This window comes from Oncorhynchus gorbuscha, linkage group LG08 (genome assembly GCF_021184085.1).
Source record: "Oncorhynchus gorbuscha isolate QuinsamMale2020 ecotype Even-year linkage group LG08, OgorEven_v1.0, whole genome shotgun sequence".
Lineage (NCBI taxonomy): Eukaryota > Metazoa > Chordata > Actinopteri > Salmoniformes > Salmonidae > Oncorhynchus > Oncorhynchus gorbuscha.
In genome coordinates, this window is record NC_060180.1 from 53,649,046 (window position 1) to 53,660,605 (window position 11,560).

Here is an 11,560-nt window from a genome sequence, read left to right on the forward strand (position 1 = left end):
ACGCCGCAGCCCATCTGGTGTTCAACCTTCCCAAGTTCTCTCACGTCACCCCGCTCCTCCGTTCTCTCCACTGGCTTCCAGTTGAAGCTCGCATCCGCTACAAGACCATGGTGCTTGCCTACGGAGCTGTGAGGGGAACGGCACCTCAGTACCTCCAGGCTCTGATCAGGCCCTACACCCAAACAAGGGCACTGCGTTCATCCACCTCTGGCCTGCTCGCCTCCCTACCACTGAGGAAGTACAGCTCCCGCTCAGCCCAGTCAAAACTGTTCGCTGCCCTGGCCCCCCAATGGTGGAACAAACTCCCTCACGACGCCAGGACAGCGGAGTCAATCACCACCTTCCGGAGACACCTGAAACCCCACCTCTTTAAGGAATACCTAGGATAGGTTAAGTAATCCCTCTCACCCCACCCCCCCTAAGTTTTAGATGCACTATTGTTAAGTGACTGTCCCACTGGATGTCATAAGGTGATTGCACCAATTTGTAAGTCGCTCTGGATAAGAGCGTCTGCTAAATGACTTAAATGTAATGTAAATGTAAATGTAAGATACTTTATTTTGGCAGTTACCTGTACATACATCCAACTGATTTGTGTATTATCTGCTTTGAGAATATCCACCAGACAAACATACCTTTTTTTTGGTGGAGATGAAAAGGTCTCTGACCAAAACATTGACACAATAAACAACGTGCAAAAGTATTGTATGTGTTTGAGTTATCCTTTTTACAATGGAGATATCAAACAGTCATAATCTGAAGAAATGCAGATTGAATGGAGAAATGCATAATCTGAAGAAAATGGAAGAATGCATACAAAAACACATCTGCATAAAAGTTCAATTATGAATTCCTCACAATGAGTACACAGTTCAAGCCAAGTGTTCCTTCCCCATTACTGTCAAAAGCCAGAAACAGAGTAACCAATCTAGGACAGGAAAAGATAGTGCTCCATGGCTACAGCTGAATCAAGTGGCACAGTCTTTAAAATCTAAAATGCTGGTGATAACTTCATCTCCTCAGTTCAGAACCAATTACAGTTAAAGGTTAGCTCGCACCCCAAGGCTCTTGAAAAGCAATTTGACCTCTTCTCGTAGCTCAAGTCTTTCAGCGCATCCTCACTGTGGGTAAATGTCTCTTCTTCCCCTCTTCCTCTTGCCTCCTCCTCTCCTCCTTGGCCTCTTTGTACCTCCACTTGGGGAGCTGGAGGAGCTCGGGGTCCTTGCTCTTTTTTCTCTTCTCAGGGTTGGGCCATGAGGGGACCTTGCACAGCCTCACCTTGGGGACCACAATGCCCGGCCTGACACTGCTCCTCCTCATCATGTTCAGGGGCAGCAAGCTGGTGCGCCTCAGAGCCGAAGTACCAGCCACCGCAACCTCTTGCAACATTTGGGTCTGCAGGCTGGCCCTCCGGTCCCTCTTCTTAGGAACCAACTGCACCCGGGAGTTATTGAACAGCTTCTTGTTGTTGTTGAAGTGCTCGGGGCCCAGGCACTTCAGTTCGTCCACTCGCTGCTTCCTGAGGATCTCTGGCACGGCATAGCGCCGCTTCCCGATGCAGGGGGGACTTCTTGGGGCCACAGTGTGGCAGGCGGTGGCGATCAATGGGCTGGACAGAGCGGTAGTGATGCGTACCATGTGGTCCATCACACCATCGTCCATGGGGTCCGTCTTCATGTGGAGAGAGAACCTGCAGCAGACCTTGTCTGCCACCTTCTGCCAGCAGCTCTTGGACTCCTGGCGTTGGGCCACTAGCTCCTGCAGCATGGGCCATTCCAGCTTGTAGGAGTCACAGAACTGCTGGGCGCATGGCTGGGCCATCAGACGCATCATCAGATAGCCCGTCTCATAGCGACATGTGAACAAAGCCCACTCCCTGGAGCTCATCTTGCGGCTGTAGTCCCTCGCCTCCACATCCGCTCCTAGTAGAGGGAATACACAAATAAGAAGAAGCATTGAATGCATTGTTATTCAATTGTCATTTCTAAATGTTTATATTTATGGGAGCTGTTACAGATGTCGATCTTAACTTGACCAATTTCATCACAGGAGGAATAGAATCCTGCAGCAGGAGCATTTGATTATCTGAAAAAATATTTGCAATCACCACCAGTGGGAAGCAGTGTTTGAATACAATGCAGTACCGTACCTACATTGTACCTTAGACTGCATGGCCACTTAAGCGCCAGTTCATTAATTACATTTTGACAGTTGATTCATAACCTTAGGTTCGCTAGAAACGTTAAGATGTCCTCTACAAGGTGTCGACAGCACCGACAAGGATACCGGCCCATGTTGACTCCAATGCTTCCCAACAGTTGTGTGATGTTGGCTGGATGTCCATTGGGTGGTAGATCATTCTTGATACACACGAGAAACTGTTGAGCGTGAAAAACCCAGCAGTGTTGCAATTCTTGACACACTTAAACCGGTGTTCCTGGCACCTACTGTCTTGCCCAAGCGTTTATGTAAGCACATCTCTCTCAGTTGACAATATTACAAACAGCTAGCAGCCAAGTAGATTGGTCACGAAAGTCAGAAAAGTAATAAATTAAATCGCTTACCTTTGATGATCTTCGGATGTTTGCACTCACGAGACTCCCAGTTACACAATAAATGTTCCTTATGTTCCATAAAGATTATTTTTATGTCCAAAATACCTCCATTTGTTTTTGGCGCGTTATGTTCAGAAATCCACAGGCTCGAGCGGTCACGACATCGCAGACAAAAATTCCAAATAGTATCTGTAATGTTCGTAGAAACATTTCAAACGTTTTTTATAATCAATCCTCAGGTTGATTTTACAATATATAATCGATAATATATCAACCAGGAATGTATCTTTTTCAATAGTAGATAGGGAGAAAATGGCTGCACCAAGCTGTTGGGCATAAAAAACGCTGCTGGCACCCAGCCATACAATGACTTGATGTGATCTTTCTCGCTCATTTTTCAAAATAAAAGCCTGAAACTATGTCTAAAAACTGTTCACACCATGGGGAAGCCATAGGAAAAGGAATCTGGTTGATATCCCTTTAAATGGAGCGAAGGCAGGCTATGGAACATGGAGCTTTCAAAATAGAAGCCACTTCCTGGTTTGATTTTCTTCAGGTTTTTGCCTGCAATATCAGTTCTGTTATACTCACAGACAATATTTTAACAGTTTTGGAAACTTCAGAGTGTTTTCTATTCTAATCTGACAATTATAGGCATATTCTAGATTCTGAAACTGAGAAATAGGCCATTTAATTTGGGTACATTTGTCATCCAAACAGCAAAATACTGCCCCCTACACTCAAGAGATTTTAACAGGTGACATCAATAAGGGATCATAGCGTTCAGCTGAATTAACTTGGTCAGTCTATGTCATGGAAAGGGCATATACATACAGTGCATTCGGAAAGTGTTCAGACCCCTTGACTTTTTCCAAATGTTGATATGTTACAGACTTATTCTAACATGTATTAAATCGTTTTTCCCCTCATCAATCCACACATTATGCCCCATAATGACAAAGTAAAAACATATATATATTTTTTGCAAATGTATATTAAAAATATATATATATCACATTTACGTAAGTATTCAGACCCTTTACTCATTATTTTGTTGAAGTACCTTTGGCAGCGATTACAGCATCGAGTCTTCTTGGGTTTGACCCTACAAGCTTGGCACACCTGTATTTGGGAATTTTATCCCATTCTTTTCTGCAGACCCTCTCAAGCTCTCTCAGGTTGGATGGGGAGCGTTGCTGCACAGCTATTTTCAGGTCTCTCCAGAGATGTTCGATCGGGTTCAAGTCTGGGCTCTGGCTGGGCCACTTAAGGACTTTCAGAGACTTATCCCGAAGCCACTCCTGTGATGCCTTGGCTGTGTGCTTAGAGTCGTTGTGCTGTTGGAAGGTGAACCTTAGCCCCAGCCTGAGGTCCTGAGCGCTCTGAAGCAGGATCTCTCTGTACTTTGCTCCATTCATTTTTGCCTTGAACCTGACTTGTCTCCCAGTCCCTGCCGCTGAAAAACATCCCCACAGCATGATTCTTCCACCACCATGCTTCACTGTAGGGATGGAGCCAGGTTTCCTACAGTCGTGACGCTTGGCACTCAGGCCAAAGAATTCAATTTTGGTTTCATCAGACCGGAGAATCTTGTTTCTCATGGTCTGAGAGTCTTTCGGTGCCTTTTGGCAAACTCCAAACGGGCTGTCATGTGTCTTTCACTAAGTAGTGTCTTCCGTCTGGCCACTTTACCATAAAGGCCTGATTGGTGGAGTGCTGCAGAGATGTTTGGGTTTGGTTGATGCCAGAAGAACGCTACCTGCCCGCATACATGGTGCCAACTGTAAAGTTTGGTGGAAGAGAAATAATGGTGTGGGTCTGCTTTTCATGGTTCCAGTGAAGGGAAATCTTAACGCTATAGCATACAATGACATTCTAGACGATTATGTGCTTCCAGCTTTGTGGCAATAGATTGTGTAAGGCCCTTTCCTGTTTCAGCATGACAATAACCCCATACAGAAAGTGAGGTCCATACTGAAATGGTTTGTCGAAATCGATGTGGAAGAACTTGACTGACCTGCACAGAGCCCTGACCTCAATCCCATCAAACACCTTTGGGATGAATTGGAACGCCGACTGCGAGCCAAGCCTAATCGCCCAACATCAGTGCCTGACCTCACTAATGCTCTTATGGCTGAATGGAAGCAAGTCCCTGCAGGAATCTTACAACATCTAGCGGAAAGCCTTCCCAGAAAAGTGGAGGCTGTTATAGCAGCAAAGTAGGGATCAACTCCATATTAATGGCCATGATTTTGGAATGAGATGAACGACGAGCATGTGTCCACATACTTCTGGTCATGTAGTGTAGCTATCCTATTCATCGTCTCCTTTGCCCAGATACTGGTTCAGTTGTTGATGATGTATGGATACATTTCAGAAAAATGCACACTTGAATGTTGCAGGAATAGGATCCATATGCCTACAGTAGCAATAGGACATTTATTCATATTCTGTCTGGTGCTTTTAACATTTTAATGAGTGAAAGAGGGTCATCGCTAATTACTACAGCCTCAAAGTCATAATTATGGCTAAACCCCACCTCTTTCTACAATTTCTCTTCTTAAAATCTGATTTTAAACCTAACCTTAACCACACTGCTATACCCTAATGTTAAATTACATTTTTGTTTTCATGAATCTTTACAATATAGCCAATTTGGACTTTGTGGCTGCGCTAACTAATGACAACCGCAAGATCGGGAGGATGATTTTGATAGCTGGCACTGGTCCGAATCACCCAACTGCCCCTGAATATGGTGAAAGGGAACTGTGGCTTTTCAGTGAAAGTATCTAAATCACGAGGCTCATTTGAATTTCCTGATGCGCAGGACATTTCTCTGCAACAAAAGAAGATTAAGATCCGACATCTGTAACTGTACAGACTTATTCTTTATCACAGTGGGCCTAGTAACAAAAGAAAGATCATGTAAACATTGGAGAAAGTATATAGGAAAGCTAAATATCTTAGCTCTACCTGACATCATGAGCAAACAAACAACATCTGCCCTCCCTTGCATGGCTGCCTTCATCAAAGCGGTGAATCCATGGCAGTTCCTACGCTCTAGGTCCAGGTTGGGGAAGTAGTTGATCAAGTAGCTGGATATCATAATGTGGCCTGGTGTTAAAAAATAACCAAATGTGTTATTCACCTTATTCACAATTAACCATTTTTAATTCTACTCAATGTTATCAGATCAAAGTGTTTGTCTTAATCTGGATTTTCATTTAGAATTTTCATTATATTTCATGACACATTGCCAAAATATACTGTACTAGGAAGTAGGAACCAACCAACCTCCCAGCATTGAAACATCTGTAGATTCTTACCTGCTTGAGCAGCTGTCATGAGGGCTGTATTCCCCTCGTTGTCTTGCCAGTTGACATCGATATGGGGACACTGAGAAAGCGCTATGACCACATCCACCCAGCCCATGTAACAGGCTACTATCAGCCCATTCTGAAAAACACAACATTCAAAGATCAGTGACACATACCTCTTTTTTGGATGTATGTTTACTGCTTTAGTATAATAAGTCAGTGGCCTTCTGGTGACTCTGTTGACACACAGTGCCACACCGTTCAACTCAAACATTTGGCCTTGCACCTAAGGTATAGTAAGTCACACAACTACCGGCACATCACTTGTTTACTTTAGATCTCAAGAAGGATACACATCTCCAGAAGTGGCTACTGCTAGTGCTTGTTAATGACATTGTAGCTAATTAAGGACACAAAGCAAGCTCACCCACCCAGGACTCTGAGGTCACTGTTACACTGATGGTCTTAAGTCGGTGGTCTCAGTGCTCATTATCCCAACACAGTTGCTTCACAGGGTCAATTGGATCAATAGGTGGGGCGCCATGTAGCCTTGTTCTGCCCCTGAACAAGGACGTTAACCCACTGTTCCTATGCTGTCCTTGTAAATAAGAAGTTGTTCTTAACTGACTTGCCTGGTTAAAAAAAAAATAGCTCTGCTTTTTAAAGCATGTTTAAAGCTACTCTAGCTCTAGGTGCGTGGTGCTAGACTTGTGTTGACAGTGTAGAATATGACAGTGGGTAGTCTCATTTGTAAATGAGAGCTGATTTAAGAAACTATCTATCTTTGGGGGTCTTTGAGAAACAATTTACCTAACAAAATAAACAAATACTTGGAGTGACACTGATAAACCTGTATGATTGGAGGGTAATGTCAGAGATGCCAACTGACAGACCTACTGATCCCTTAGGAAATTCCAAGTTAAGTCTCAGCTAATAGTCTTTCTGGAGCTTTCTGAACCATCTGCCTGCTGCTGCCTACAGTACTAATCACAGTCCACCAGACCTATGGTGAGACAGCATAATGACCGTATAGTAAACAGTATGCAAGAGTGGCTCAAGGGCTCAGTTTCTGGATTTGGGGAAAAACCCAGTCGCCAAGGCTACTGTACAACCAATCACAGGTATGGGCTGGATTCAATCAGTATTGCGGAAGTATCAGTGAAAATCCATGTAAAAAGGTCAAGGTCATCTCCAGTTAAGCCGACATATACAGTGTTTATGTGACTGCAGTCTCCTCGACCGCGGGAACATTGCCTTTAATTGTCAATCGCGCAATAAAGTGGATCTTCAGCACTAGGTATTGAATAGAGCCCTAAGTCATCTGAAGAAAACTCATTAGACATTGTGTACTGTAAACAAAGCGTTATGCCCACTCATAATGAAAACCCCAAATTCAAAAGCGTTGAAATATCAACAGAACTTCCAGTATTCTCACTGCTTAGAAGCACAAGCATTTCGCTACACTCGCATTAACATCTGCTAACCATGTGTATGTGACAAATAAAAGTTGATTTGATTTGATTTGATTTGATTTGATTTTACATGGTCAACTGATGTAAAGGTCTCTGTTGTAGGCCTAGAACGCAGCTTTGGGACCAAAGAGGAATTCAAAGTGAAAATATCTGACAACAACACCCCATCTATAAACAACCCAAGGGAGAACATCATCTTGCCATGGCTCACTATCTATCTTGGACCTGCTATCTGCAGTGTTGGGGAGTAAGTGAACTACATGTAGTTCAACTAGTTATTCAACTATATTTTGCAGTAGCTTTGTGGTAGTTGAACTAAATTCAAACCGTGGTTGTTTTTTCAGTAGTTAATTACTTTTTTTGCCATGTAGCAGTGTAGCTAACTACTGGAACTACACTACTTTTTGGCCAGAAATAAAACATGGGTTATGTAGGCAAGAATTTCCTTTCTTTTTTGGCATCAGTCCTTCCTAATTCTCACTTGAAACATATTTGTTGTGTTTAATAGGCTAAATGACACATTCTGATAACATATGACTCCAGAGTGGTTCATTTATATTCTGTGACATTTCAGATTTAGATAGTAGTTTGGATGTAGTGAACTACTTTTTCAAAATATTTTAAGTTAAATAAACAATATATTTTTTAAGGTTACCTTTAGTGTAGCTTAACTCTTCCAGTGCAAAGTAATTGGTAGCTTGGTTTACAATATTTCCAGAGTAGCTTCTCCAACACTGACTATCTGTCTAGGTGAATTGGAAAAACTGCCGTTTTATATTTGCCAAAAATAATCTCTTAATCTGCTCAAACAGAGTGCACCTTCAGTTTGTTTTGATTTGAAAATACTGCTTGTGGGTGGGTTCGTTTACATCTACACAGACTACACATTGGGGCTCATGTCATGACAGTGGAGGATGTAACATGAAACAACTGAGAGCATTTCTTGCTTTTATGGATCCAGACACTCGTGCCATTAAGTGTTGCATGACATCAAACTTCTCCACTCATTTGGACTGTATTCGTATGTCCCATGAGAAGGGAATAAACAGGTCAGTGGCCGAGCCTAGTATCTCAGTTTTACCAGCTACTGGGGGAAATCAGGGACCTACTGTATCTACAAGCAACACCTTTAGAATATAATGTACAATAATAGTCGCTGAATGCGTAGGCTACTTATATCCCTGGTATTATTGCTTTACCACTTAAGAGGATACAGCAGTGAGAAACACATTCAAAATTGTATTGGGTCTAACCCTAATGTCTACCTGTTGGGTACCCATGATGGTCATTAATGTTGTAAAGAATAAGCTATTTGAAGCACCATCCTCGTCCTTGGTATTGTCCAGCTGCACCCTGATACCTTGGGTGAACCTTTTGAAAGCTCAGCCATGATGGCGAGCTGATTCAACTCTATCTCAATCTCAGTGGCGGTCGGTGACGTTTAAGATAAAGGAGGGAAATCATTTCTATTACAACATATTGAATGACTGTCATTCATATTCCATTCACCCAGATCAATGTAACATCAATAGGTTTAGGCTCTTACATGATACTCACATTTTTCCTATACACATCATGAGGTTGCTACAACTTAGCCGAATGAAAGTTTAAAACATAGGTGCACAAGTTGAGAGAAATTTGAGTAACCAAGGTGACAGACATTGACAGATTCAATACTGCCTTGCACAATTTTGCCTGTATCTAGCTGATCTAGGGTGTAATCATTAGTCCAACAGTTGCAAACGAGAGTTTCTATTTGACAAATTCAGGTATATTTACCCTCGTTTCGTTCTGTTTGCTTCCATTTAAGCAACATTTTCCAACAGAATCGGCAGAATGAATACACCCCTGATCACACGGAAACACAGTTCACTTTCAAAACAGCCACATATAAACAGCATGATCCCTTTGATCGTCGGATAATTCCTTCTCGCATCTACACGCCCTCCTCCTCTCACCATTTCCTTTTGCTTGTGGACTTCAGTGCACAACACATCAGCTGTCTGTGACCAAGCGAAAAAAAATGTTCCAAGCCAAACCTTCATATCAGAACTGCTAACCGCTACACACAGCCTACATCATTGCCATCATATTAGCTAACATCAAGTCAATGTAGCTACTAGACCTAACAAGTTAGTAAACTCTCTACAATCATGCAGTACAGTGTACGGTTAGCAAGCAGTTTATCAGTTACACCGGCAAGCCCCGGTGGCAATAAATTCATAAAACCAAAAGTTTACCTTGACATTGAAGAGTTCCAGTGTTGGATAGCCATAGCCAGCTAGATAACGGAGCATCCCTCTCGGTTTGAGCCGGGTGTATGAGAAGGCTAAAGTATCCAGCTGCATTTACTAGCTAAGTAAATACCTTTTTTTGAAGAAATGTATTTGTTGAAAACTATGAAACTCTTGTCTTTCTCTCTTTTAGTCAACCACTCACCACATTTTATGCACAGCAGTGCTAGTTTGCTAGCTGTAGTGTATGCTTTCCGTACTATATTAATCTCTGATTCTTTGATAGGGTGAACCACATGTCAGTTTATGCTGTAAGAGCTCTGATAGGTTAAAGGATGTCCTCTAGAAGTTATCATAATTACTGTGTAACTCTATGAAAGAGGGTGAGAACCATGAGCCTCCTAGGTTTTGTATTGAAATCGATTCAGAAGCTAGCTGTCCTCCGTCTACGCCATGGTGCTGCTGAGGCTACTGTAGACCTTCAATTGTGTTTTACCCAATTATTTGGTGACGTTAATATATTTAATATAGTTTTATTTAATAATGATGACTTAAATATTTCACTATTTTTATTTTTATGAAATTTACTGAGGAGGATGGTCCTCCCCATCTTCCTCTGAGGTGCCTACACTGCTCAATCTGCAATCCACACCCCCATCTGTTTCAGGGCAACAAACTGCTCCGAGTATTCCTCTGTCTACAGAAATGGCACAATTTGGGCCCTATATGACACTCAGCCCTATACAGACAGCCTGGAAAAAGAATTCCTAGTTAAAATCTATGCTGTTCTATCAAATCACTATAAAGCCAATTCCTGATTGGTGGAGATCTCATGGAAACCTTCTTTACAAATATCTAAGTTCCAATGTCCATGCTAGCATGCCATGTAGAAAGCATTATGCATTGCATCATTGCAAGTAGGATTCTAGGGTGGACATTGGAACACAAACAATGTTATATGTTTGTGCAGTCGGGCCTTTACTTGATAATACTGATATAAGTTTCAAAAAACAGTTAATTTCTTGAATGACACCACAAACATACTCTGTTGTTCTTGTCTGTTTCATTCACTTCCTCCTTTGTCACCCCTTGCCTTATCATAATCTTCACTATGATGGAATTGTTGTTGGAGCAGGCCTTGAAGAAGGACAGAGGTTCGGGGGTGTTTGGACTGGGAGTCCTGTATTTGAGAGAGTCATCGGGTGGATAGAAGGAGTTATCAGAGTCAATACTCTTGGTATCATTCGGCAGATCTGGCAATGTGTCAAAGTCAAACTCTTCAAATTCCTGATAGACATCATCGTCGTCATCATCGTAATAGTTGCTTTCCTCATTGTCTCCCTCATTAGGATCCTCATTTTCATTGCCTGCGACCGACTCCGACAATATAGACGACTCCTCATCTTTGCGACCCCTGACAATCCCATTCTGCTGAACATTTAACAAGGTCCCTCCACCTCCACCTGGGTCCTCTGTGATCTGCACCATTTAACCTCCTATTAGAATACACCACAATATCAATATTAATTGCCCCTCATTCAAAATGTAAATACTTAGCAAGGTCTTGTAGAAGAAGCAGATGTCAGTACAATCCCCAACTAGAACATAATCAAACATTTGTTCTGGTTTCAAAGCCACTTGAGGAAGATGTCTCAGAATGTCCCTTTTAATCCATCCATAAATCTTGTTCCCTGAAGCATTAGACGGACATGAAATACCTTGTTTATATCCATGTGACATCCCCAACGGATCCTCTTGTTTTCATCAGCTCCTCATTTGCCTTCTGTTTTTCTCACTTTCCAAATGGCAACCGGCAACAACGTGACAGCTTGAGAATTCATCACTTGAATACATTTGTTGCCAAAGTTGTCCCACAAAACGCTGTTCACCAAAAGGCACTGTATTATTTTAGTCTCTAGTTCCTGCTGTGCTGATACCTGACTAGTCTATGCACCTGCAGTAAAGCATTTTGTTTCCTTTGA

General features: G+C 42.3%; 1 protein-coding gene across 1 annotated transcript; it reads right to left on the reverse strand.

The window, feature by feature from the left end:
* Positions 1-556: 556 nt before the first annotated feature.
* LOC124040932 (ankyrin repeat domain-containing protein 33B-like) lies at positions 557-11,560 on the reverse strand. Its single transcript, XM_046358052.1, has 4 exons — positions 10,623-11,560; positions 5,882-6,011; positions 5,529-5,669; positions 557-1,922 (listed from the first exon to the last, which is right to left on the reverse strand). The coding sequence occupies exons 1-4, from the start codon at positions 11,064-11,066 to the stop codon at positions 1,108-1,110; spliced, it is 1,530 nt and encodes a 509-aa protein (XP_046214008.1). The 5' UTR covers positions 11,067-11,560; the 3' UTR covers positions 557-1,107.